Source organism: Anastrepha ludens, chromosome 2 (assembly GCF_028408465.1).
Source record: "Anastrepha ludens isolate Willacy chromosome 2, idAnaLude1.1, whole genome shotgun sequence".
Taxonomy (NCBI): domain Eukaryota; kingdom Metazoa; phylum Arthropoda; class Insecta; order Diptera; family Tephritidae; genus Anastrepha; species Anastrepha ludens.
This window is the reverse complement of record NC_071498.1, coordinates 183,027,523-183,054,602: the sequence shown is the minus strand read 5'-3', so window position 1 is coordinate 183,054,602 and position 27,080 is coordinate 183,027,523. Positions and strand designations below refer to the sequence as shown.

Below are 27,080 nucleotides of genomic sequence, written 5' to 3'. Positions count from 1 at the left end.
GCAGGCGCTGATTCTGTGAGAGCGTCAATTAATTTCCGGTAAAAACTTCATACAAACAAATCCAAACAGTTTTGTTGGCAAAGTATTTTGGTGTGAACAACGGTTTTTCTTTGATTCTTCACCTCTCTTAGGCGAGCGTGAGCGAGAGCTATTATATGAATATGAATGAGTTTTGAAGCGATGGAGGCACTGCGTGAAAGACTACGCTCTAGTATATGACACATACATACGCATATATGCACACAAACAGGTTCGTTTTTCTTAATAGTGTAGCCATTGGCGGTAGGAGGAAAGTTATTGCGCGCATATTCACACTTGGCCGCCTATGTATTAGTTCAAACGCTATTCTCTGTGCGATATTAGCAATCTAAACTTATGTGAAACACAAAGCACTGCTGAATGAAGATAAGCAGGTTGACTTACGCAGACCTACAGAGACGCCAAATATCGGGTGTTGTTTTAGCTGCATGAGCACTATCGATATCGATGACTATGGTTAGGCAGCTGAGAATGGAAAACTGTGTTGACACTTCTGCTCTGTAAGGCAGACTAGGCAAAGTCATCATGAATCGTTTAACGTCAGAACCACGCTTCCAAATTGCGAGATTTACTCCGAAAAAAATTGAAATAATTCTGTTCGAGAAGTTCATAACGCGAAGAGTTGAAGAAGATGCCGAATAACCGAATTGTCGATTTGTCTTCGTTTTCAACTCGTTGGTCTTTGTCCTTCGACTACGTGAAACATTTTAAGTAAGGTTCTTGACCTACGTGCCTATAAAATACTGCTCTTGCCAAAATTGAGGCCAAACAGCCATCGTTTGCGTCGTATTTTCACTGATTGAGTTCATTTAGATTTATTGGAAAAAGTAGTGAAAAATAGGACTGATCGAATGGGCCATGTAACTCGAAACCGGGGTAAACTTAAGCCGCATATCGTATTCCAAACATTAATTGCATGAAATTATCCACCATTTTAAAATAAAAAATACAAAAAATTTATTGCAACAATATTTAGTACTCTCATTTTAAATTCTCGACTTCTTAAGAAAGCACCCTTTTGGTTGTCAACTGCAACTCGACACGGTTTCTGATTTTAATTCTCCCCCAAGAGGCGAAGTCAATAATTTATAATTCATTGATGTGTGAAAATAAATCTCACAAAAGTCCTGTATTGCTCAGTATGGCTGATTTACCTCAAATGCTGAGCACTAATTTAACGGCATTTAAGTGCTGTATACAGTAACCTATAATATTACTATTGTAAGTGCGATGACGCTACTTTAGTTTGTCTGCTTGCCATTTTTGTGGCATTTGATGACACAGAAACTCTTCACACCGACATTGCAAACGGCAAATATCAGCGGATGGTAATAGGAATGCCAAAAGCTTTTTCCTCGTTGGTGTCAACACCTGCAACACGAGGAGTTCGGCACAGTTAAAATTGCCGTTGCGGCAGAAATCGTATTTAATATGCACGGAAGGTGACATTTGATTTGTTGCATGCCTAATGGCAGTAGTCAGTCATTTACATCCGTCCGTTTTAACTCCGCTTAACGTCCGTTCAACCGGCAATAAAACAGAATTTGAGAAACTGCTAACTTGAAGCAGCGGCCGCAGGGTGGAATCTGGCTGTTGTGAGCAATGTATTCTAAAATTAGCTACAGATGTGCACTATTATGCTGTAAGAGTACAATTGCAGAAAATTGTGACTGATGTTGACTTCGTATGCCAGGCCATGACCCAATGTATGAATGGAAAAATTAACACTTCGTTTCTTTGTGTGTTCTGAAAATTTAAACTCGAATGTACTGAAACTGTAACTGATACGAGGTAATATAATGATATTTAGGAGTACTTTCAATGAGACAGTCGAAGAAAAGGATGCGCTAAAAGGGCTAAAAGAATTGCTGCGGTCATTTTAAAAGAGCGCATAGTAATGGGTACTAAAGGCATGTGAACATAAAATGAATAAATAATTGGCGAGTACACTTCTGTTAAGTGTTTGAAGAGCTCCTCCTCCTATTTGTGGTGCGCGTCTTGATGTTGTTCCACAAATGGAGGGACCTACAGTTTTAAGCCGACTCCGAACGGCAGATATTTTTATGAGGAGCTTTTTCATGGCAGAAATACACTCGGACGTTTGACATTGCCTGCCGAAGGGCAACCACTATTAGAAACAACTTTTTATATCATTTTGCGGTTTCATGCTTTCATATCTTCGGATATCTTCTGAATCTTATGTCACTCAGGCATTCTCTCTTTGACAAGGTTGCTGCGGAGGGTATTCCGGAAGTTTGGCGTACTAGCTATCTAATCCCATTCTATGAACACAAAAGCGATGTTAGGTGCTATTCAAACTACTGAGGAATCCAACGTAGGTTACACTATCTGAAGATCTGGGAACATGTCCAGGCATTAGAAGCACCAACAATCAGCTCGGCTTTGTGGGTGGCATCGACTATTGGTGATGTTCTTATTCTCCGTACTGTCATAAAAACGCCGGCTTAACAAAGAAAGCCTGTTTGGAGTTTTCATTAATCTCGAAGAGGTGTTCGACCGCGTGTCTATAAATATCGTTTGGCAAACATTAAAAACCCCCTGAAACCATCATAAAACATGTTTTTGACACCTACTACCAAATTACCACCCAGACAAAAAGCTTCAATGTAAATGTAGAAGTAAATCACAGTTCCGCATTAAGCTGCCTTCTAATTAATCTGATGATGGACCCTCTTACGCGTGAGCAATGCTGCATGCATTCAATGTAGCGCTTCTCACATGCGACAAAGTCGTTCTTCAATTAAGGCTGAGCCAGTGGGTTTACGCTCTCGAATCTAACTGGCAAGAAATAAGCCGCACAAACACTGAATTTAGCAAGTTCCGTTTTGCCGCTGAAAAATTTCGAGTGTATAGCTCTAGCAATCGATAACGCTCCTGTCAAAGTGGCTTTAAATAGCGGTAAATACCTGGGTTAGATGATCGTACTTTTAAGAGAGAAATTGTACACCGAATTTAGTGCCGATAGCAAAGCAGGGGAGCAGTTTCTGGTGTCATGTACGACGAGAAAATACCTCAAAAGCTGAAAAGTAAAATTTACATACAAGAGCATGGTCCGACCTACGATGACACACGCTTCTGAGTGCTGAACTACATCCAACAAATTAGAACAGAAGCTGAATATGGCAGAAATGCGGGTGCTGAGGTGGATCTACTTTATTCCTGGTAGCAGCAAAGTCACTTCAAAGGAACTCGCCTTCGGTGGTACATCCATGTTATGAGAAGGCCAGAGGGCCACAAAGTGCGACAAATGTTGTTGATAGAGGAGCTAAAAAGAGGGCCAGGCGACCACCCAAAACATTGAAAAGTACTATAAAAAACCATATGAAGAGACGGCTCGGGGCCGTGTGTCCTAGAGCCGACCGAAAAAGGAGAAGGCTAGACAAAAGAAGAAGATTATATAAATTTTGATTACCTGCATTGTTTCAGAAACTTATAAATTTTATTAATATTTTCTGGAGAGGCTTTGTTAAGGTATGTTTGGTTGGATTCCCTTAAATATATGGAGACTCGAGCATAGACATAGGCTTCGGTTAAACGAGTCAGACTTCATTACTACTTGTATATGCATCTGGAACACCACTCCAGTTTCTACAACTGTATATCCAACTTAAATCCAATTCAGTCCACATTAACATAATTTTGTATCCTTATTTCCTCAAATCAGTTTTAAATATTTTAATTCTGTATTATAAAAGTAGTAAAACGTCACTGTACTAAATACACTGACGTTTCACTTTGATAGCAGAAAATCGCAGTCGTGATATGTTCCACCTTTTCGCAGAAATTGATTAATTGTATTAAAGAAATGTATCAAAGAATATACGACAATGACCTAAATGGTCGTGTGTCGGAAAAACACAATTAAACCAAAATATTATTAAACCCAATACAGAAAACCAAATTTGTTTCAAATCAAATGCCTAAAGCCTAGTTATATTCGTTTACAATTAACTGTATACATTTTAAATCACAAACCAAACTAGTTTCTTCCAACCGCCTGTACCAATGCCATTTAATATCTTATTAACTTCACTTTGGCATAAGTGAAATTGCCTAAAGTACTCGTACCGATATCTGATTTATTTCAAAATACGGCACCTTCCTAAGCAGAGGTGGCCGCAATTAAAGAAGCAGCTGACTGGCTACTTACTTGCGTAATAACTGTTAAGAAAGTAAATATTTACTCCGATAGCCAAGCGGAAATTAGGCCCCAAGGCTCTGTTATGGTGCATTTGAAACTGGCCAGGGAATGCCTGGTCTCTCTCTCGATTGCCTCAGAATTCTTTGAAAGATAATTTGGGTACCTGGTCACAGTGACATTGCTGGAAACTGCGAATCCGACGAGCTGACCCGACAAGAGGCTTGTGAGGTAGTGTGTCCCCGAAAGGAGAGGATCGGGATCCCCTTGAAAACCTGCGTTCTACTCCTGGAAGGATGGGCTTTGCACCAACTCAGCGAGCGCTGGGCAAGTACACGAACGTGTAAGATCGCGACGTCCTTCTGGCCACGTTTGGATAGGAGGCGTTCGAGGGATATTCTGAGGATGACAAAATCTCATATCTCAAATTTCGTGGGCATCCTCACGGCGCACTATCCGCGGGGTATACATGCCGTGAGACTCGGAGTTACTTCGAGACCTTTTTGCGCCAGCTGTATGAAGGATGAGGTGGAATCATCTCAGCACCTGCTTCTTAGCTGCCCAGCTCTCGCGAGACTAAGATTCAGGCATCTTGGTTCTCACTTCTTTTTTGCGCCTGCTGATAAAGCAGGTCTTGATAACAAAAATCTGATGAACTTCATCAGCAGCATAAAGAGGCTAACACAACCGTAGACTAGTCACCGCTCATAGTCCACAAACTCTCAACCCTTCCCACCCCTTTCCCTGTCGTCCTATCGTCCTTTTTCCTTCACCTCTTTCTCCCCTCTTGCAATGGTATCACAAAGGATGAACCAAACTTCTTTCGTCCAAGTGGGCCCACGCTCTGGGTAACCATTACTACCTAACCTAACCTAACCTTCCAAAGAAGTGTTCTATGCTTCTATTTCGTTTAAGTTATTGTACAATTTGTATGGCCACCGAAGTAAATATCATCGCACTGGTGTTCAAAACCCAATAGATTTTGTGATTTTGAACCGTATCGCTTTTACCAAGTTTATAATTGAATCTCTGTTTGTTCGTCGAGCTCATATTCAAACGGATTTATGCAAAGCATCCGCCCGGTTTTATTTCTAAACTTAGTTGAAAATAATAATATTACCAGAGCTGCGCATATTAGGCTTTATCATTACTCACGATTTCGACATAAAAGGGGCTCGATTTCATTAGCAAAAAAAAAAGCAGATCTACCATAAAAACGGTAACTTCGACAGCTGCAGAAACATAGCAGTTGGGAAACTGTCATTGCTATCTGCTCACCCTATATATTCGGTACTTCAGTAGCCTTGCCCAAAAAGGATTTAAAATATTTTACGCTACTACAACAACAGCAACAATGCTGTAGAAGCTCATAAGGAGATACATAACTAATGGCCTTAGTTTGAACGTTTCAAACCAAACAGTGTCGGGATGCCTACAAAAACAGATATGAGTCATAAAACTTAATTTGGGGAACCTTGGCTAACATATGATATTCTCCAACGAGCATACATATTGGGACTTAAAATAATAGAAACACGTAACTTGGGAGGATGAATCAAAAATCAAGAGATGGTCAAGTTTTACTGAATTCCATGTGCAGAAAACTTAAAGCGTAGTGCATTTGCCTAGATTTGCAAAGAACTAGATTGGAGATTAAGGGGTTATATACCTTGTGTTTTTCAAAAAAATCAAAAGAAATTTTATTTCTTTATCGTAAAGTACAATCCCTTGAGAACATTTTCCAAAAATTTCATAGAGATCTGAGCAATAGATCGAAAGTTACAGCGTTTTAAATTGTGCGTCGTCACGTCCTGAGCGTACGGCCTCATGCGGCGCTTGAAACTTTAAACGCGATTATCTCAAAAACGTCTTTTTCCAAAAATGCTTTTGCGGTGGACGCGATTGCAAAAAAAGTATTCAACCGATTTTTATAATTTTTTTTTTAAATTGTTCGTAATTGATGTCGCCTCTTAGTGAACGATCAACTTTTTATGTATAAATTTTTATTTTGCAGATATGAATTTTTTAATGCCAATTTTAGGACTGTAGAAGTGGAGTTTTTTAAAAACATGTTCCTATTTTCACAAAAATCAAAATATTTAATATATTGATCGTTCACTAAGAAGATATAACCCTATACTAATGAAATCTTTTCGATTTTTTGATTTCAGTTGACTTGGTGGACTTGAATCGCGTCCACCGCAAGCCTCTTCCAAAAAAAGGGTCTTGGAGGAAAACGCCATAACTCCGCCATTTTTAAATATTTTTACACAAACAAAGCCTTTTTTTTTTCTTTAAACATTGTAATATCCAATAATAAAAACTTTTATACAATAAAATTATTGCTACATATCTTTAAAAAAAACCCAACTTTCGCTAATTTCACCGGACCACAAGGTATATAACCCCTTAATGGTATCATGAATGTTCAAGATTGTATTGATATCCTTTAGGGGCTCACTCCTTCCGAGCTTAGAAAAATTGGATTAATGCCGTTTTTATTCAAGATAATGATCCGCAATTATGGCCAAGAATCTTTTATTTGATCAGATGCTTCGAATTTAATACAATTTATGTACCAAGACCTTGTGCAAGATAACAATGAATTGCTTAGCGAAAATCGTCCAGAGAGAATTTGTAGAATATATTAAGAACAAAAGATTATAACCGAAAAGGGCCACCTCCAAATCTGGAGGAGATATGTAGACTCGTTAACGAATGAAGGTCCCTTATATACTCACAAATGCAATATATGTAAATTTCATGGTCAAAGGAGGACACATAAAATATTTTTTGCAAACTTTTCTATCCTTAATCTAAACAAAAATGTGAAACTTTTTACGTTTGGTAAATACCCATACACTGATGCACCCACGATACTCGAAATAATCTTTTTTTAAATAAATTTACATATCAATAGAAATGGCTTCAAAATCCAAAGTTTGTTTAACCCCATTTTAACGCGAGGGATGCCGAATTGTTTAACACCTTTAATGGTTATTGAATAAATTACGTGCCAGCGACCGCCCGGTTGTGGCAGATCGCTCATATTACTTACCTTAGTGCCAAGCACAATCAGTAAAAGTGATAGGAAAACGGCTGCCTTCATTGTGTTCCTTATGATGGGGCGGTGGCTTAGAATTTCGAAGGATACGCCAAAACAATTTAAAAATGCGCGGCAGCAGTGTTACGACGCGTTAATACAAATACAAATAAATTGAATTATGGGGAGTCAGCAGCTAAAGCGAGCAAAAATTATATTTTCTCTGTTAAAATTCGGACATTACTCGTATATTATAATTCACTGAGCGCCGCAATTCACTTACAATGTAGTTTTCTATTTGTAGGTGTTTTTGTACGGCTCTGGTGCGCTTAGCTCTTCAAGGCGCGGAAATCGCTACAGCCGCAAGGGGCACAAACGCGCTGGACTTTTAAACTCTTACAACTTTTAAGTGCTCGCAAAATGATAGCGACAGCTTGTCGATGAGTGTCTAAGCGATGCACAAAGGATCAAGTCCGTAACAAGAGCAAATGCCTATGGAAGATAAATAACATGGAAGGAAATGCGGGAAATCTGTAATAACTTTATTGCTGAAAATCTACACCGAAATAAAAGCTGGCTTGGCGGCACACGTACGACCGCCTACATTAACACATACAGCCACTCAGATTTACAATAAATTTACGCTTTTTTAAATTAATTGTAGCTAAAATTTGAGTAGAAACGGTATTTTTTTTATTGACCAGCGGGCGACCGTAATTACTACAACAATACAATACCACCGTACGACTTTTTTTCACCTTGTCAATTGACTTTTTCGAACGAAAAACCGTTATAACACGTGATTGTTAGAAACTGTCAGCTGCGTAGGCGACTTCTTCCCTTTCAAAGGACGACCGTTAACTTAGCCAACCGCCCGTACAATGAATGTGTTATCAGTAAGTCATATCCTTTTATAGCGTCGTCGAGCAGAACTCGAAGCCGATGGTGTTGCCGATGCTTGCGGTGTCATCCGTTTGACTTGTTAGCTGTTTGTCAGAGTTTGACGGTTGCCGGGAGGGAGCTTTCAACACTTGTTGCCGAAGCGTAAACGGTGCATTATGTGGCTGCGACTGTGTGCGTGTAAAAGTGCGAATGTGCGGTTTGAGATTTGTGGAAATGTAACTTAAGTTTTTTAATTTAATAATTGTTCTATTTTGTACTATTTGCCTCTTTGCTCTGAGTTGAGAAAAGGAAATAATCGAAACGAAATAACTGGGCAATATAAGCCCAAGATTATAATATGGCTCATATAAGCCATAAGAGAATAGCAATAAGAATATAAAAATTTAATAAATTTTATTTGCCTTAAGTTTTTGATTTTCATTAAATTAGTCTGTCTGGTTAATTTTCTTATTGACTAAACTATTGTATTATAATTTGGTGAATTTCCGTTCGCGATTGCGAACTTATGGTGAAGTCAAAGCTATTGTGGGTAAGGAACTTGGAATAATTCTAGCTACTCTCGATTACGGTAAAAAATCACATTACCGTTTCGGGTTAAACTTTCGTTCTCTGGGAAAAGTTCTCGAGCTTTTGAAACTTTTTTCATAGAATGTTAATGAAATGAGAACAGAGAAATGAACTTTTTCCGAGTACTAAACTGAAATTTATGTGGTAAAAAAATTGAAGAAGACTTCTTGCCAGGAAAGAGTTATAACTCTATTTAAGTTATAAAAAGTACCAGAAAAAGCAGTATTAACCAAAATAAAAGGAAGGTATTTGTATATTTTTCACAAGTTGTATTGACTTTCTGTTGCATAGCAGCGAAAAAGTGAGACAAATACATAAATATACCCAATCCACCATTCGCTCACAGCCAGTCGAATCAATTGGCGATTTAAAAAGTAATATCTGGTTTCTTGATGAGATGATCATATATGGTGAACAGATTTATAGAGGTGTGGCCAAGATTAGACTATTAACCCAAGGATGACAGTTTACCGGGTTTAGCCTTCAGCTATGGTGAAAAACGTGACTGAGCGAGTAACTTCGGTTGCCACGTCACGGGGCATGGTGGGAAAAATTCTGGAGAGGTGACCCACGTTAGAGAGAATAATAAGGTGGCGCCGATCGTGGTACCTCTACTTTTCTGTTAGTGGTTTGACAGAATCGGTGTGTGTGCAGACTGTGTTAATTTTTTTTTATGTATCCCCAACACAATCTCAGTTTTTTCGTAAAAGAACCGCTGTCGTGACCATGTGACGTTAGCCAATCAGCTAATTCCTAAAAATTGGCTGAGAGTCGGTTAACAGTCTGATCTCGTCCACACCTCTAAGCATACGAGGTTTCTTAAAAAAATAAGGTGAATTTTCAAATTTTGCGTGCTACGTACATTCGACTTTAGATTATTACTTTCTTACGTTGGTACACTCGTCTCGAAGATATATTTATAATTTGAGAAAATACGATTTTTGAGACTTTGAAACCCATGCAATTCCTTAAATTGCATCAATACTCAAGCCGAAAATAAGTTATAATCATCCGCTTGGATATCTGTCTTCAATTTTCTAATATGAGCCATCGAATTCCAGAGCTTTATTTTTTATTCATGGTCACATTAATGTGGGTACATAATATTCCCACTAATATTGCTAAAGATTATGGTAAGTATAAATATTTTAATAGTTTCCTAAATTATCCACTAATTTTATTATCGCCTCTCCCATTTGCATCATTTCTTTAGCCCCAGTTCCTCGGTGACTGGTTGCGCCACAGTAAAACCGGCCACTTGCCTTGGATGATGCGGGGCATCGCCTCGATCGTAATAGCCGTAATGCTCACCGGGTACGTGATAGAGACCGTAATGTATGCCGCTGTTGGCCACCTGTGGCAATGAATTGGTAGAATGAGAAAACTAACATTCATAATTTTATTAATTTTTTTTAAATAAAGGATTAAAATATAGCACTAATAGCAACTAAAAATTCAATGCCAATAAGAAAAAAAATATTTTTCCAAAACTATAAAAAAATTTAAATTTAAAAACAAAATTAAAAAAATGTATTCGTTTCACCTTCTTGAGCCCATTGATGGAAGCTAACAATAGTGCCATTTTCGCCAACAGCAAAGCTTTGCCGCTCACAATGGAGAGCATTTGAAAGCCCATTGGCACAAGCACAGCACCTAAAGCGGTGACCCCAAACATCATAGTAATCATCATATTGTAGCGCTGACGGCGATGGCGGGCGGTGCCAAGTTCATCAGCAGCGACTCTGTTTGTATGCCCTATGGAGCAGTAATAAACGTGGCGCATAAGACACACACATACATACATATGAACATCGATTACATGTATATTCTTAGTGCAGCTTTAACGAACCTTCTTTCTCCAGAGCATGCATGTAAGCGTCGGTTAGCTCCTTCAAGTTCACCTGTAGGAAATGGGTGCTAAGCGTGTGTGCCAACCGCATGGCGAGTCGATCGAACCAAGTGAGATGCTGTAGGTCTTTGCGATCATAATATTCACTGAAGTCCCTGGGCAGGCTAAATATAGGAGATCTAAACTATTTGCTAATTACTCATTTTGCATTTAATGGCTTTCACCTGTCATTTGTTGCATGGGTTAGAGCGGGCATTCGCACCAGACGGACGCCTGGCCACACAGGAATCACATTAGATGAGAGAACATCGTCGAATATGCGTGCACCTCTCGCCTTGAAGCAGTTCCACATGGTATCGCCCGTTTGCTGTGTATGTTGTTTTTATTTGTGTGCTTATGGCTGAAATATTTATTGATTCTTCTTACCTGTACGCAATCCTTTATATGTCGCCGCAGTTGCTTCATTTCCTGGACCCACAAAATGCGTTCGTTGCTTATGCTCTTGTCGGCCAAGCCGTTTTCGAGGTGGACATTTTGGGGTTTTTGCAAATTGTACTCGAATGCCGCTCCACTTACGCGCTCCAGTGCCACAGTCAACAACAACAATAAAATACTATACATTCCAGCTAATTCAAAAGGACACATTTACAAGGATTTGCTTTCTCAATTGACGCTTCCCCATGCGGTATCCTTTTATTTGATGAAATATTAATAGTGCTTCGCAATTATTTTGGTTCTAATCTTTTTGGCCTTTAATGCCAGTTTGTGTTTCCTCTTTTTGCGCGCACAACTACGAATCTCGTCACTGAAAGCGGCTCTGCGCTATTGCGCCGATATTTATATACCAGAGGGCACTTCGTGTGACAGCTGAGTGACCACCTTAGAGCAACTGCAGTTCAAGCTGCTCCACTCGACCAGCAACTGCTATAATTATTCGGCTTCATTGCACTGAACGGTGAAATGCGGCTGCATTGGCTGGTTGTTTCAATGCTGCATGCGGAATCAGTGGAATGTTTACACAAACTGCGATATAGTGGCATGAAAAAGTGTTACAAATTTGAGAACCGCTGCTTTAAACTTGACAATTGATTCAGTAGCATTAACTTTTTTCGTTCTCTTTTGACCCAATAAGCCCGGTGCGTTTAGCGGAAAATTGCCATATGCATTCAATGAGTCTAAGCTGTTGACTTTGAAACCGAATGTGGCTGAATGGAGAAACGCCCCGAAAGAAAGAAAAAAAAACATTCGGCAATAAGAGAAGACAGAGGAGGATGTGTAACCTAAAGCCTCCGAGAAAGTTTGTAGCAGCTGCGGGAACTTTTATATTTTTTGCACTAACCAACAGTGATCATTGCTGGGATAATAAGTACGCGTATTTCATCTCACAGCACTACTCACATTAGTAAACTCCTTGGTGAGAGCTTTTAAATAAAGGGTTTTTCAATAAGGGCGGGTAGATGTTGAAATGGAATAAAATGGCGTTTGCGGTGAGGCACGTAGCGCTGTCGTGCTGGAACCACATGTCGTCTAGGTCCATATGGTTCAATATGGGCCAAAAGAAATTGGAAGGGCCACAACGTCTACCGAAAAATGCTGAAACGTGCTGTTCAATCGTGTAACTTGCCATGATGATTTGGCATAAACAACTGAATAATAATCAAAAGATTTGACAGATGTCACCAAAACAAAATGGCTGCCACAGGGCGCGAAAATCAACCCGCGCCAATTGAAAAACCCTTTACTTGTAATCCGAATAAATGCGTATTTGAGTCTTCAACATCACTACCCTCATTTCCGTTTTCTTTTATTTTCTTTTCAACATCGAGTTAAAACGGATTATATTTATATGTATGATGTATTATTGACCTCGGAGTTATAGTTACTCCAATATTATCGAACTCCTACTCAAAAATCATATCGAATGTCATATTTTCTTGGGACTAAGAACTATGCTGTCCCCAGTTGAAGTTATAATTCCTCTTGTTATTACGAATACCAAAATATTGTTCGACACAGATCTAAATGAGTTTCGAAGCTCCGAAATTTGGCTTTTATGGAACATGTTTGGTTTATATAGAATTTCCAAGGCCCACTAATCGAGAGAAGTGATTACGCTGAATCCAAATATGAAATCCAAATCCAGAATTTAAAAAGGTGTCACGGTTTTTGAGATATGGTCAATTTCGGTTTTTCTGTTGACGTTTTCAAACATTTTATTTGCTTTGAATAATATTACAATATTAAAAATTAAATGTTAAATACAAATACATATCTTAAATACAAAATATCTCGTTCTCCGCCATTTTCTTCCTTTGTACATGTACACATATTGCATCACCTTTTTTGGCGATCCTATGGCTGCTTCTTGTTGCCTATCGAGAACATCAACGATGCTGCTGGGAACACGATACATCGTCAGTGGCTTCAGGGTTGCGTTTAGGAACATTCCGCTTTGTTCAAACGCAAAGCAACACGCGTTTCGGAAAGCGCCTACATATGTTCCTCCAGCTCCAGAGGGCTGGATGTATCTCTAAACTTCCTTTTAGATTTCGTAAACTCCGTCAAACTACCACTTTAATCTTCACTTGCATCACTAAACCGCAGCTCAATACTTTCCATTTATTTGGTTTTTTTATTGTTTATTCCAAAGTAATTAAAAGTTAATCGATTCCGTAAAAACCAAAGTGACACATCTGCTTACAATTTAGATGACCATTCACAATAGCGTAAATAGTTGTACAATACACAAATAGAATAGAAACGACTCAATCGACAAGAGTCGACATTCGCAATAGGTGTGCTTATGTATTTTCCCAGCATCTTTTTATTAGGCTGGAGTTAGCCCAAAAAAATTTAACAGAATCCAATAACAGACCTTTATCCGGCTCTCAGCGAATTTGACAGAATCAGCTGATAGGCTGACGTAATTGGGGACACCAAGCGCTTGGTCAGATTGTGCTAGTCATTCCAACGGCAGCCGGTTCTACGTTACCGGAACGACTCGGGTTTTTCCCAACTAAGGGCTGCCGCCCCAGTAAACTAGCCCTGTCTAGTGTACTGTACCCCATTGCGCTTGTGATATATGGAAAAAACAACACAGTCTCGACTTATGTTGCTTCGCATATACTTCTATTTATTCTTTATTTTGGGGTTTTTAAAAGTACTCAATAATAAATACCCTACATCGCATAATATGTTGAGAAGGTCCTCATTCTGGACTATTGATTTTGAAATTTTTTAAATCTTTTTCTTAGACGTAGGCACCAATTTTTTGAACTCCTTTACTCCATCATTACGGAGGATGCACTTTGAAAAAACGTTGCAATTTTGAAGTCATAAATACAATATAAACCGAAGCTAGTTTTGTTCTAAATCTGTTTGATAGGAATAATTCATAGGCAATAATTTATGCTTAATTTTAGACCTTTTAAAATACTCCATGTCAAATACTCTATAGGAAATCTTGGATATCCGGAATTAACCGAGTCTTGAACACCAGCACGGAGGCTACAAATTTCTTGACTTAGTTTTCAAACTAGCCTTGCACATTTGATCTCTCTATTATGAATATTTGATATGATAGAAGTTTTTTTCTAAAAGCGGGTGCATCTCGGCAAGCATTGGTAAGCCTCCTAGTGCATTCCTGCCACGAAAAAGCTTTCCATAGGAACCATCTGTCCTTCGGAGGCGGCATAAGCAGTAGGTCCCTCCATTTGGGAACAATATTAAGACGTTTCCACAAATTGAAGTAGGAGCTCTGGCAAACATCCAATATGTATGTGTATATCGCACCTTTTGTAATATAGAGAAGTAACTCAAAATTTCCATTTTTGAGACTTTTGTTCAGTCTTATAAAATACCAAATATGATGAAAGTGGCAGAAGTAGATGCATGTATTTGCGCGCACTTTTTGCAAACACACGTCGCCAATTGTATATAATAATTTCAGTGCTCCACCGGATGCGCTGAATAAAAGCGGGTAATCTTTTGAATTTAAATACAAAATAAATCTCATTTTCACTGCAGACAAGTATAATAAAAATATATTTTTTTTCAAAATAGGGGCATGTAAAAATAAATTGTATTACATGTGAAATGTTATGTTTCCCGTGACGTGGCAGCCGAAGTCCCCTTCAAAATTTGCTTTTTTACCAAATTTATAGCTAAACCTTGTAAATCTATCATCCGTGGGCTAACTCCATATGTTTCTTTAATTATATGCCGGACATCGTTGAGGCTTTCTTCGTAAAACTGTGCAACTACTCCTATTTCTCGATAAAAATTCTATGCTGCCTTATCAAAACCATTTTAAATGAAAATATGTATTCAAGTTTTCGTTTGCTATGGGATTTTCTGCTTTAAATGTTGTTTTTTATTTTAATTAATTATTTTATTGTTTTGTTTATTCACCAAATTCAATTTAACAAATTTACTATCATCAGGGTTTTATCATAAAGTTGATGTCATTTTAACAATTGATTTTATGTAGCTTTAAAGAACTTCTTAAAAGAGTGCAAAGTTTATATAATTTTCTAATTAGTGACTTATTTATATTTTGATTTATTTAATAGTTCAAAAATGTTTGTATTTAAATTCCACTTACATACTTATAGATTCGCGCATAGCGAGAGGTCACTCAAGAATTGTACGAAAACAATTATACGGACATTTGTTTAGCTCTTCTCTACACATAAGTGTAATAAATAAGTTTATGTTATTGTTGTTTTTCTTTTTGTCTATTTTAAATTTGATTTTGACATTGTCCTGTACGTGTACGTGTGTATGATTTTCTGAAAAGTTGGCAAAAGTACTATTTCCGAAAAACACATTTAATTTTCTGGTATGTATGTACATATTTCCTCCTTTAATATTGGCATGCACATATCTATATGTATATAAGTACATATATTTGTATATAAAATGTGTTTTGCTTCGTCATATAAGTATATTTTTTCGGCTTTGAAAATCGTTGAAATATAATATATATTTTCCTAGCAAAAGATATATGTGTTCATATTTGTGTATGTGTCCTCTTTATTATTTGCTCAGTTTCTTCGTTTTGCATGATTTAGTTATTTGTGTGTTAAATTTCTTTATCATTGCTACAACATTTTTTATGTTATGTACTTTAAAATTATTTAACATTAGACTTATTTAAGAGCAACTATTTGTCAACACCCGGTCGCCACCACTGCCTACGACACCGAATCATCACGATCCTGTTGCAGTGCTGGTGGTCGCTGCTCCGCGCCCGAAACGTGGCAAATAGAGGCCGAACTTGGATTCGATGCCATTGAGCAGCGGTACAGCGGCGCGATAACCACCAATATGATCAGCATTAAATCTTTGTGTAGTCTCACTAATGGCGCTTGGCTTGTGCACGACTGACCCGGTTGGATGTGATCCACCGAAGTCCACATAGAAGAGACGCTGCAGCAATTCATAAGTAACCAAGGTTACACCGAATTGCGGTGAAGAACGGAAGACACGAGCTGCGACAGTAGCGAAAAAGTTGTCAATAAGCTGTAAGCTTTTCAAAACTTGAATATGTAAATCTATAAACTTACCGGCAGTTCCTTTCCAGAAGGCGCGTGGCCCTTCTTCGGCCATGATCTTCTTTGTGGCATCCCATACCCCCGTGTATGTCGTCTGCCCTGAACGTGCTACTACCTGGAGGCGAGTTTTGATCACATCAGCGGGCGTTACGAGTGATGCAGCGGGCACACCAGCGATGGCACCAGCCGCCAGTAAGGTCAGCGGATGGTTATAACTAATTGAGGTGAGAAAAATGTCCGTGAGTGCAATATGATAAAGTTATCGTTAGAATGTTAAATAGCAAGTTGAGTTTAGATTCGGAAGCGGAATACTGAATAAGATTCATGTTATTTCTTAGATTAAATTCAAATTTATAAAAACGACCGAGAAGTCCGATCTGTTGGTCTATGAAGTAAGAGTAGGCTATTCGAAAGTTCATTATTTAGTGTTTATAATCATTTCAGTCTTACCCGTCTTCATCGGCGAACAGGGATTTTGTGTGCGCATATGTGGGGAAGTAGATGGCAGAGAAGGGTACGTCACGTAATAGGCAGGCACGTGCACCTTTGTATAAGCCAAATAGACCCAGATCACGCACGACAGATAAGGCACGTACTTTAGCTCCGCCCGCGATTTCGCCGGCAACCTGTAGTCGAATTTTGACGATTTCCAAAGGATTGGTGAAGACCACTTGTGAGGCGCCGGCCTGAAAGAAAGCAGGTAAACCCCAAAATTAGCGAAGCCAATAATTTCCTAATTAGAACGGTTAGGTAAGCTCGCCTGAGTACACATTCCGTGCAAGCTCGCTAAGAAAGCTTAAGAAAACTCTTTTTCGCAGTAGGTATATGGAAACTAAGAAAAATGCTTTGCAAAACTTAACCGAAACAATTAAGTAAACTAATTTGCGCGTACTTACACAAGCACCAGACATAACTTCGGCCCACATGGGTATCACACCCTGTTTATCGGTGAATTTGTCGCGCACGAAATCGTTCACAGTAAGTTTGATGGCTTTCTCGGGAGCAACGCCCATCAGCTGGGGCAGCAAGCCGCGGTACAAGCCAAGCACACCCTCGTGGCGTATGACCTATAATGAAAAAATTAAAAGTTTTCGTCAAATATTTAAGTACTTCGTGCAACATTTTTCTCGGCGTACTTTCTTGAAACAATCCCATGAGTTTCTGTAAGCGATTTCTCCAATAAAGGAGCCTGTGCGTTGATTTTGCATGCGTGTCTTCACCAAATCAATGGGGTATACCACAGTGGCGCCAACAGCTGTATAGAAGAGTTTAGAAAACTGCTTGAACGACACTTTTAAAAACAAAAACAAATGTTACTCACCGCCTGCCAGTGAACCGAGCGTGAAACGGTAGGTGCTCTCCAAAATCTGAATGAGCGCAGAACGATCGGCAGGACTCTCGACGGCCTTGATTTCCGCCAAACGTGTGGTGATATGCTTTGTGTAGTGCTCGGGCGAAATATTATTCAAGTCATTGTAGACGATGCGCCTAAGGAGAAATTATTATAGTAAATAAATTATTATATTGGATGCCATAAAATATTATAAGCGCAAGTAATGTATTTTAAAGTGAATTAAAGTGAGTAGGCACGGCTACGTTTATTTTACATAAATATGTAGGTATGTAAACATAATAAAGAGGGAAACCAATAGGAAACATTGCTGTTATTAGGGAAAGGAAAATAAATTTCAAAAGTAATACGATTTCTATTCGTGGAAACGAGACGCCGAAAATCATATTCTAATTCCCAATTAACGTTTTGGGACACGACGTAAATCGTTTAATGAGAGTTCAAATACATTTTAGATTACGTTATATTAAAAATATGGTTTTTCAGCGTCCCTTCTGCATGTAGATGTATGTATGTATGCATATTATTATAAAAATATATGTAAGTAAGATTTGTGTTTGTGGGTTTTAATAAATACGAACAGGGGGAACAAAAGAAACACACAAATTAACTTCGTAACTACAACCAATCACTTGCCTATTTGGGTCAATCTTTTTGCGTCTCCACCAACTATTATTATAATCAGCACATTACAGTTATAACATTATTTAATTTTAACATTGGGAGGAAATGACAAGAAAATATAAAGACAACAAGGGAAAGTTAATAACATTATTCCTCAGATGAATTTATTTTCGGTATGAGAATACAGTGAGCAGCGAAATCATAAGTCAACAAAGTATAAATCTATATGTGTATGTGTATGTATGAGCACAAGTTATCCAAAATTACAAAGTTTATTTAGGTCACGCTTGGAGGAAACACTCTCAAGACTTTAATTCTTTGAAGACTAGACACTAATCAAAAACGAACAGTAATTGAATCCCGCGAAGTGATTCGCTAATATATTTCAAACGCAACAAACTTTAACTTCGCTTCATGTCCGGACAGCTTCAGGATCAAAATAAGATACCGAAAAAGCCGTTTTCAATAAGTTTTGAAAATTGGCATCTATAAATTTTTTTTTTATCATCCGAATGAGTCGACAATTCAGAGATTGGTGACAAATTTTCAAGTAGTTGGTTCCATAGAGGATAGAAAAATAACTGGCACACCAAAACCTGAACGTTCTGTTGAGAATATTGCTGCTGTAGCACAAAGTGTTGCTGAACAACCTTCAACATCGATATATCTCATAATTGATATCTCGACGTACATGACGCATTCATGAATCGACTGTTTTGCAAATTTTACCTGGGGACGTTTTCATGGTGGACATTTAAATTATGTCATTTTTTAGATATAATTGTTAAGAGCCGTATTTTGAATAAACATAGAGAAAAGAACCTAAATTTTTACATGTTTTATTTTAAAAGAACGTTTAAGTGCATATTTTGAAAGATCTTTTATTGTAATGCTTATATATAATTGGGGTATACATCTCTGGTTAGGTGTTTGACGAGGGTTCTCCTCCACTCAAAGGTTTGCCATTTGAGAGGTAGCAGATATTAGAAAAGAACTTTTTCTATAATTCGAAGTTTCATGCCTCAGTGGGCTTGGAACACGGGCCAATCACATAGTAGTCACGTAGAACCTACTACAGCGGCCGTCATTTGCGACCGCATTTCCACGAACGTTACGAACGACCCGGATTTATATTCGGTCAAGGAATGCCACTCCAGCTGCATTCGCCCTTCATGCATGGGAAATCCTTATGCTGCTACAACAACAAACATTATTAAAAAATGTTGCGTTGAAAACAGCTTGAGAAGACTTGGCTAAATATAATTTTTTTTAATTTTTGGTTTTTGTGATTAAAAATTTGGTACGTCTTGAAAATCGTAGATTCTTTTCAAGTGGAGTTCATGTATGGATATAAAATTAAATGTAAATTATTTTTGTCTAATATTTATATTCAAATATAAATGCACCCAACACTCGTTTTACACGACCTTTTTTTTGAAATAACACGGCTCACAAATAGATTTTTTTACGCGAAATTTTCGGTCTTGCACAAATATGAAAACAAAAAACGTTTTTCTAAACAAAACATAATTCCTAAAAGAATGCCATATTCAGTAACAAATTCTCGTGTAAGATAAGAGCAATAAGTACCTTTTAGAACTAATGAAGTGCGACTATGCATTAAAATTTCAACGTATCAACAACTGGTATTGCATAAGGTGGCACAAAATTAATCTTCTGTTTTTATTTTTGACTAATTTTTTTACTGAATGAAAATAGTAATTTTGAGTAATGGAAATCTTTATTTGGCTTTAATGCTCCATTCAAAATACAGTTCACAAGTGTCAAATATGACTGCCGTACGATAAATAGCGTGATTAATCTTGCACCTCCTTCTACAAACAACTCGAGAAAGCAAAAAACAATCGCTAATAACAGTACTAACAACAGTATAGCATCTGACATATGGTATCTACTGTTGGTAACATTTTTGATTCAGTACGTAGTAGACGTACAGGCTTATTATGAAGTAACGATGTTTTTTTTCCTCATTTCAATTTGAATTTTTATATGTTTTGTGCTTATGAATTTTGTTGTACTATTGAATTTTCTCTGTACATTAATTTAAATTTTCTGCGTAATAAAAATAATCGTTTTTGTTGTAAAAATACTTATGTATATAATACGGATTTCATTATTACTTCTAAAAAAATGTTGTCTTTTTTAATTTTACACAATTTTTTTAAATTCGGAAACTTATCCCCGAATTTACCATACGTCTCATGTATTTTTTTACACGATTTTTTTTGCACGCATTGCTAAGGAACGTATCTACCGTGTAAAATAAGAGTTGGGTGTTTAATATAAGTGCATAAAAAAAGTTGGCACGAATAGCTACTCCATTCGGCCAGTGATATCTTTTAAGTTATACAACTAAAAATTTATCTAGAAAAAAATGCATTGAATTTGTCCTATTATCTGTTTTTATAAATTGCTAAAAGGGGCCACGATAAGAAGAAGTAATAAAAGGTTATTATAAGCATATCCATCTCAAAGACTTCAAAAGCCTTGGCTATCATTTGCCACTTACGCCAAAGCGATTTTAAATACTTTGCTAATACTGTAGTTTCTTGAATTTCGCTAATGCTCTCGTTTTACTTGTGAATGTATCTGGTTATGTTACTGTCATATCGCTCATTTTCTGGGAGAACATCATAACTCAAAATTGAAAATTCGAGAAAAATGGCTGCTTCAAAGTTTTGAATTTACTTTGCCTCCTTAAGTAAAAGTAAAGACACATTTCAATCTTCCCACGATAGTTGGATGTACATTGCCGCAAGGGCCCGGATTTATATCCGGCCGAGGACTGTCCCTCTAGCGGCACTCACCATGAATTTGTTACGCAGCATAAAAGATGATTGGTGGTCATTTCTGCGTACTTAAATGAACAAATGTCTTTTGCTTTTGAATTATGACACTTGCAGAAAATGAGCGATGCATATACAAGAATATGTATATATGTATTTATCTATCTTAAGTGTATGTAATCCTTCCACGAGAGCTTACCCAGTTTGATGAAGCGCGCCGGTTAATTGAAAGAGAATATCAATTTCTAGTGGCGTTATTTGGCTCATTGTTTGTGCGGCGTAAAGTAGTTCGTCCTTTGTCACAGGTTCGTTGCGATTACCTTGGGCAGCGTGCAAATAGATACGTTTAATCAATTCCATATTGTTGAGTAGCGAAGTAAATGCGATGAAATAAGGGAAGCTCACTTTGTGACCTTCGGTGACCTATTGATGCGAGCGAATACCGGTAATAAAGGAATATTACGCATATTTAGTTTGCTTTTGCGACGCAGAGCGTTTGATAACTTTACTCACCGCTACCAGATTATCCTTGACAACAGGTGTGAGTAAATGCCTTTTAACTTTAACAATAATATCCTGAAAATCTAGAGGTGAGATGTATCCAGAACCAGCTGGATCTCTACTACGGAATGCCTCCATTGCGTACTCCTCATGAAAATCATGGAGCAGCTGTGTGAATTCCGCATAGTTTATGGTGCGGTTTTTTTTCTTTAAAATAAATAAATAAAATAATAAATTAACACAATCCGAATGCAGGTTTCAATTTTAGTTAAACAGTACTCACCTCACCAAAATACCGCTTGATAAAGGAACTATCTAAATTAAAAGGTATTTTAGAATGCAATTCGGTTTTTTGTACGATATCGACGAAATCGGCTGAAATGAGAACAATGGACTTTTTTCAATGGAAAATAGATTGTAAGTGTAATTTTTCATTTTACTTATATAGAAGATTTTTGTTTTAATTTCATTTGGTTTACTGTACAATCCACTCTTATTTAGCCCCACACTCACCGTAATGCACTGTGCCATTGCCTTTGCGGTCGAACAGCTGAAAAGCAGTTTTGTAGAGCGCATCTGGCGTGCAGAGCAGTCCCTCAAAGGCTTGGAATTCGGCAAATGAGATCAACCCATCTTTGCTGGTGTCCGCAATGTTGGCTAACAAACGCACAGATTCCTAAAAACAAAGATTGGATGTGAATTAGCAAGGTAAATATTGATGGGGGACGCAGCACTTCATAGAAATAATGGAGCCAATAAAACATTGTTGGCTTAATTTCGATGTTTTAATTTAATCATTAGTGTTTTTGTTTTGTTTTTCCTTTAACTATTAATAAATGCACGCAGCGCCTTTAAATCAAAAAGCCCATTTGCCGGCTAAATTACTTTAAAGACTTGAAATGATAAGGCTTTTTTGTATAATTCAGTTTATGTTAGAACAACTACAAAAATGCTGTGTTGTCTCACAAAGTTCACTACATACATACACACACACACATATACATGCAGTCACACACCATTCTGGACGCTTAGAAAATCATGTGGTGTGCAGGTGATTTGCTCTGTTTGTTTGGGGGAGTCGTTATGAGTATCAGAATTTTTCGCGTTTTATTTTTGATGTGTTGTTTTTGTAAAAGAAAACAACATAATTCATGAGATACCTAGTAGAAAAACAAGTTGTATTGTATAATTTAATGGTGAAATACTCTGAAGTTGGTATGAATTTTCGTACTAATTGTCATCATTTGAAATAAGTTTTTTGTACAATTCTCCTCTTCTACTTCCCCTCTTCCATAGCGTACTTCAATTTTTCCTCTTCTCAGTTGTATATCCGAACGATTGATGCCTGAAGTATTGTATAATATTTACTCACTTTTCTATGTTTTTTTGTTTTTCAGAAATATTTTCTGTGCAAAACATTTTCCGAGTGTCTTTAGAAATGGATGGGAAAAGAATTTTTAAAAATAAAATCACGCGTACACAACAACACAATATTTGTATGTATGTATGTATGCATGTATGTAAAATAACAAATTGGCGTATTTGGTGACGCACAGCATGACGGAGATGTATTTAGATTTTTCTAATAGTGTTTCTTATCAAATAAAGATGACAAATTAATTGAATCTAAATTCATGCTGATCCACCAGTATCCGCTAGCTGTCGTACATTATCGCTCGTTTGCTGTACGTGCCTTAATCCAGAAATGGTTTCAAGTTTTAAATTTACGATGATTCCCTAAGTGAAAGTAAATAGACATTTTCAACTAATGGCAAAAGAAGAGTTTGCGGTCATTTCTTCAAACTTATCTACTTTTTCTGTTTCTTGATTATGACTCTTTAGCAGCAAATAAGCGATGTGTACTTACATATGCCTATGTACATATGTATGTACGGATGTATAATACTTATATACTCACATCATTGAATGTAGCATCTGTGAAGAGTCCAAGAAATTTGCGCACGAAATCCTCACTGGTCATGTAGTAGTCGCCATCCTTTTGTAACGAGGCGTATCTAAGGAAGACTTCGCGGAGTTTATCGGTGCTGGCACGCTTTAGAAACGACGATCCCTACAATGAAGAATAAAACATGTAAGAGAGTGAGCAACTGAGTGAAAAGAGCGTAAAAAACTAAGAATATTCTCTTTCGCGTTCTTATTTTTACATGACATTAATACAGGGTGTCTCATTAAAACCGACTTATAAAATAGCGGTGTTTACTGGAAAAGTTTTGAACAAAATTTTAAACATTTGCATAGACTACAATACAATAATATTTTTCATTAATGCCGTTTAAAATTTTGATTAATGGCGCGTCGAGTTCCGTTTTTCAGTTCACCGATTGTTTTTAGCAAACCTCAAATTGAATTTCTCCCACGAAAAAGCTACTCTTAAAAAATCATTTGCCGTTCAGAGTCGGCTTTAAACTGTAGGTCTCTCCATTTGTGAAACAGCATCAACACGCATGCCACAATTAGGAGGAGGAGGAGCTCTGCCAATCACATAATAGACTTTACGCGACAATTATTTACTTATTTTTTAATTGTTTTTAAATTATTTGGCAACTATTTTTATTTTCCAAACAGCCAAAAAATCAAAAATCCAACAGCATTCATCGCGTGATCCCCGCCGGAGAGCAAAATATTTTTTTCGAACGTTTTCCGCAATATCCATAATTTGGTGAACTGAGCCTCAGTGCTACCATGACTTAACCTACACAACTTAAAATTGAGTCGCTAACTTCAAAGGCAATAGTATTAACAGCACACCCTTTTGAAATTTACTTAACTGACTACATACATTTGTAAGTGAGTACGAAATGGGAGTGCAAGAGCAAAACAACGTATAGATGTTGGCATACATACATACATGCACTCACTAGGTTTTTGATATAATATACGTATGTATGTATTCGTATCAGTGCTCTTGCCTGTAAAGGTCATATTAGAAAAAAGAAATACACGAGCGCGATAATTTGACAGCCACTTCGTAAGTAAACTTATTCATACATAAATGTACATATTTGGTATGCCTACAAATATATCTATGTAGATAAATTAAATGTGATAATTCACGTACAGACTGTGGCATTTTGCGTTAAATATGGGAGCCCTCCTTTTTTCTTGCAATAAGTTTTTTGTTTTTCTTATGAGCTCAGAAGTTGAATCACTGTTTCCTATCCGCTGAAATTCTCGCGTAGAATCTAGCATGCATGAATTTTGCCACACAAGCGCGTCTCACTTCGTTACTTGAAATCGTTTACTATTTACGCTATGTTCTCTACTTCTCACAGCGCTTAAAGTTAACAACTGAATCAGTCGTCAGCAAAACACCAACTAAACGACGTTTTCATTGATACCTCGACCACCACACAGCCGCCTCGACTATGTACGTTTCCGTCAAAATTCTGCAAGCAACTCAAATTAAACAATTGTGAGTTTGTACAGAACCGGTTCAAAAGTGATAACGATTGGGTGCTACAATGAGGTGAAAGCTGTGGAGGAACTTTTGGAAAAATTATGAGATTTTCTAACTTAATTTTTTTAGGCTTTCGTTTTACAATTTCAGTGAGTGTAGATATTTAGTTTCTGGGGCTTTTATCCAAATTGTACATCTTTTATTTACTTGGTTTACTATTAACAGGTAGACTATAATGGCAGCACAGCGCATCCTTCACAGTGTATCATTCACAGGTCTTTAGGCAATAAAGGTTCCTTCTTTTATACAGATGAGAAAATGTTTTTTATAACAAGGTTTTTTCGGGTTCGATATGCACTTTGAGGTTTGCTTGGAAGGGCAGTAACTGGACAACTTTTTTACCCTTAGTGTTATTTATATTTTGATTATTGTTATTTGCGTTGTTAATTATTTTTGTTGCTTTTTTATTATTATTTATTGCATCCCAAAAGAGGAGTATATGACATTAATTGGCAACAGCTTAGCTGCAAGCCAATAATTCATAACAGGTATAAAATATTACAACTAAATATATATAGATAAGTATTATATAAAATAATTAACAATTTTACAAACAATAAAACGTTTACTGTAAAAAGTTTCGGACTATATGACTGAAATTGATTAAAGCTGCTTTCTGTATATCGAAAATTAGAGATTCGAGTTTTGTTATTATTATTGTTATTGTTATTTTTGTATAAGTCAGCAAAAAAGATCCTGGCAAGAGTAATACAACAAAGCAAGGAAAGTAAATGTAAGCAGCTTAGGAATGACATAAATAACAATCCATGGGGCTGAGGGCAAAATATAGTCATGAAGAAACTTAGGACAAGACTAAGAACGTCGACACAAACTGCAGAAAGAGTGCATACAATCGCTGATGCTCTGTTCCTGAAGAAGATTGGACTAAGAGTCCTTCCTCGGTTCACGACGGAAGAAGCAGCAGCTAATGCTCATCAGCAAGAGAAAACGCATTGGAGGTCCTCAGAGCATTCTGCATGCTTGACTCTAGAGGGAAAGTTTAATAACATCTATTAAAACCTTGACTAGCAGCGCAAGTACAAAAAGTTTCGAACGACCCGGATCTATATCCAGCCAAGGACTATCACCCCAGTTGTATCCGCCAAAGATGTAGTGGGAATGTTTATGCGGATAAAACACTAGACCACACAACCGCGATCACGATGCGGTTACTTCCGGAAATACCTCTACCGGATGTGCAAATCGGAAGAAAACTCCAATGTAAAATGTCAGTGTCCAATGTCAAAAATGGGCAACAGACCGGGGGCACTCGTGAGAATAATAAGCAGCATCTCTTTAGAAAATATAGCCCAAAAAAGGCAAGCAGCGGTGGGAAATAGGTTACTATTGCAAACCACGTAGAAAGTATCCTGACAACGAAAAAGCAGTAGCTGGAGGCTTATTGTGAGAGATAAATGGCGGTTCTGGACGCGGAAGCCACACCTATGCTGAATAAAAACAAAAATTGTCATAAGCCGTTATTTTTAATTCACCAAAAGTATTTTACAATAAAGTTTTTAAAAATGTTTTTTGCTCAAACTATTAGACGCTTCCGTATTTCCGTAAAATTTTCTTTTAACTCCGGCCCTGGTTCGATTATTATCATCTCTGTTGGAGCTTAAAGAAAGAAAAAAAAAACCAGCGCATAAATGGCACGTAGGCTAGTAGAAGAGTAATCGCTGCTGATTGATTTCTTTGCACATAATTTGAGTATATTCTTAACTTCTCCACAAAAGTCTCTTCCTTAATCTCATGCACATTGCTGACGTCTAAAGTTTTTTCCTAATCAAATTGGTGGCAATAATGTGATCTCAGAGTGGCTCACTCTCTTTGCAAGCACTTTGCTTTCACACACACATATATATGACCACATGCAGGAGTATGTATGTATGTATTGCCAAATTTTCACGTGCATGAATCTCTTTGACAAAGCAGTAAAGGGTAATGAAGAAGAGATACTCTTACAAATTCTTACACACAAGCGCATATACATACTTCATACGAATAGTTTAATTGGGACGAGACAAAATGACTCAAATAATTTCACATATACCTATGTACAGGTATCCCTTGTATAACGCGGTCTTATACAACGCGGTTTCGATATAACGCGATTTGGAAAAATTAGGTTAGGGTAGGGTAAATTACATAATTATAAAATCTGGTAACACTAATTTGCGTACCACATATTTATAATATGTAAT

General features: G+C 37.3%; 3 protein-coding genes across 6 annotated transcripts in view; all 3 read right to left on the bottom strand.

Moving 5' to 3' along the window:
- LOC128856063 (corticotropin-releasing factor-binding protein) overlaps nucleotides 1–8,102 on the bottom strand; it is a 54,384-nt gene extending 46,282 nt beyond the window's left edge. The window contains exons 1-3 of the mRNA XM_054091436.1: nucleotides 8,000–8,102; nucleotides 7,525–7,733; nucleotides 7,257–7,437 (exon numbers count right to left, since the gene is read on the bottom strand). Coding sequence (XP_053947411.1) covers nucleotides 7,257–7,307 — 51 coding nt within the window. The 5' untranslated portion in view covers nucleotides 7,308–7,437; nucleotides 7,525–7,733; nucleotides 8,000–8,102. The remainder of the gene's footprint in view (nucleotides 1–7,256; nucleotides 7,438–7,524; nucleotides 7,734–7,999) is intronic.
- A 1,810-nt stretch (nucleotides 8,103–9,912) lies between these two features.
- Nucleotides 9,913–11,181, bottom strand: LOC128856021 (uncharacterized). Its single transcript, XM_054091365.1, has 5 exons — nucleotides 10,987–11,181; nucleotides 10,785–10,927; nucleotides 10,561–10,724; nucleotides 10,255–10,466; nucleotides 9,913–10,095 (listed from the first exon to the last, which is right to left on the bottom strand). Exons 1-5 carry the CDS (start codon nucleotides 11,179–11,181, stop codon nucleotides 9,913–9,915), a joined length of 897 nt encoding a protein of 298 aa, XP_053947340.1.
- Nucleotides 11,182–15,570: 4,389 nt separating this feature from the next.
- LOC128856060 (calcium-binding mitochondrial carrier protein Aralar1) overlaps nucleotides 15,571–27,080 on the bottom strand; it is a 43,101-nt gene continuing 31,591 nt past the window's right edge. For 3 of the 4 annotated variants that reach the window (XM_054091432.1, XM_054091433.1, XM_054091434.1), the window contains 11 exons: nucleotides 23,317–23,469; nucleotides 21,912–22,074; nucleotides 21,682–21,773; nucleotides 21,411–21,605; nucleotides 21,097–21,320; nucleotides 17,437–17,603; nucleotides 17,252–17,370; nucleotides 17,012–17,182; nucleotides 16,566–16,801; nucleotides 16,128–16,330; nucleotides 15,571–16,052 (listed from right to left, as the gene is read on the bottom strand). In XM_054091432.1, the coding sequence (XP_053947407.1) occupies nucleotides 15,772–16,052; nucleotides 16,128–16,330; nucleotides 16,566–16,801; nucleotides 17,012–17,182; nucleotides 17,252–17,370; nucleotides 17,437–17,603; nucleotides 21,097–21,320; nucleotides 21,411–21,605; nucleotides 21,682–21,773; nucleotides 21,912–22,074; nucleotides 23,317–23,469 (2,004 nt within the window). In that variant the 3' untranslated portion in view covers nucleotides 15,571–15,771. Of the gene's footprint in view, nucleotides 16,053–16,127; nucleotides 16,331–16,565; nucleotides 16,802–17,011; nucleotides 17,183–17,251; nucleotides 17,371–17,436; nucleotides 17,604–21,096; nucleotides 21,321–21,410; nucleotides 21,606–21,681; nucleotides 21,774–21,911; nucleotides 22,075–23,316; nucleotides 23,470–24,477; nucleotides 24,730–27,080 lie in introns of those variants that run through there. The other variant, XM_054091435.1, reaches the window with a different exon arrangement.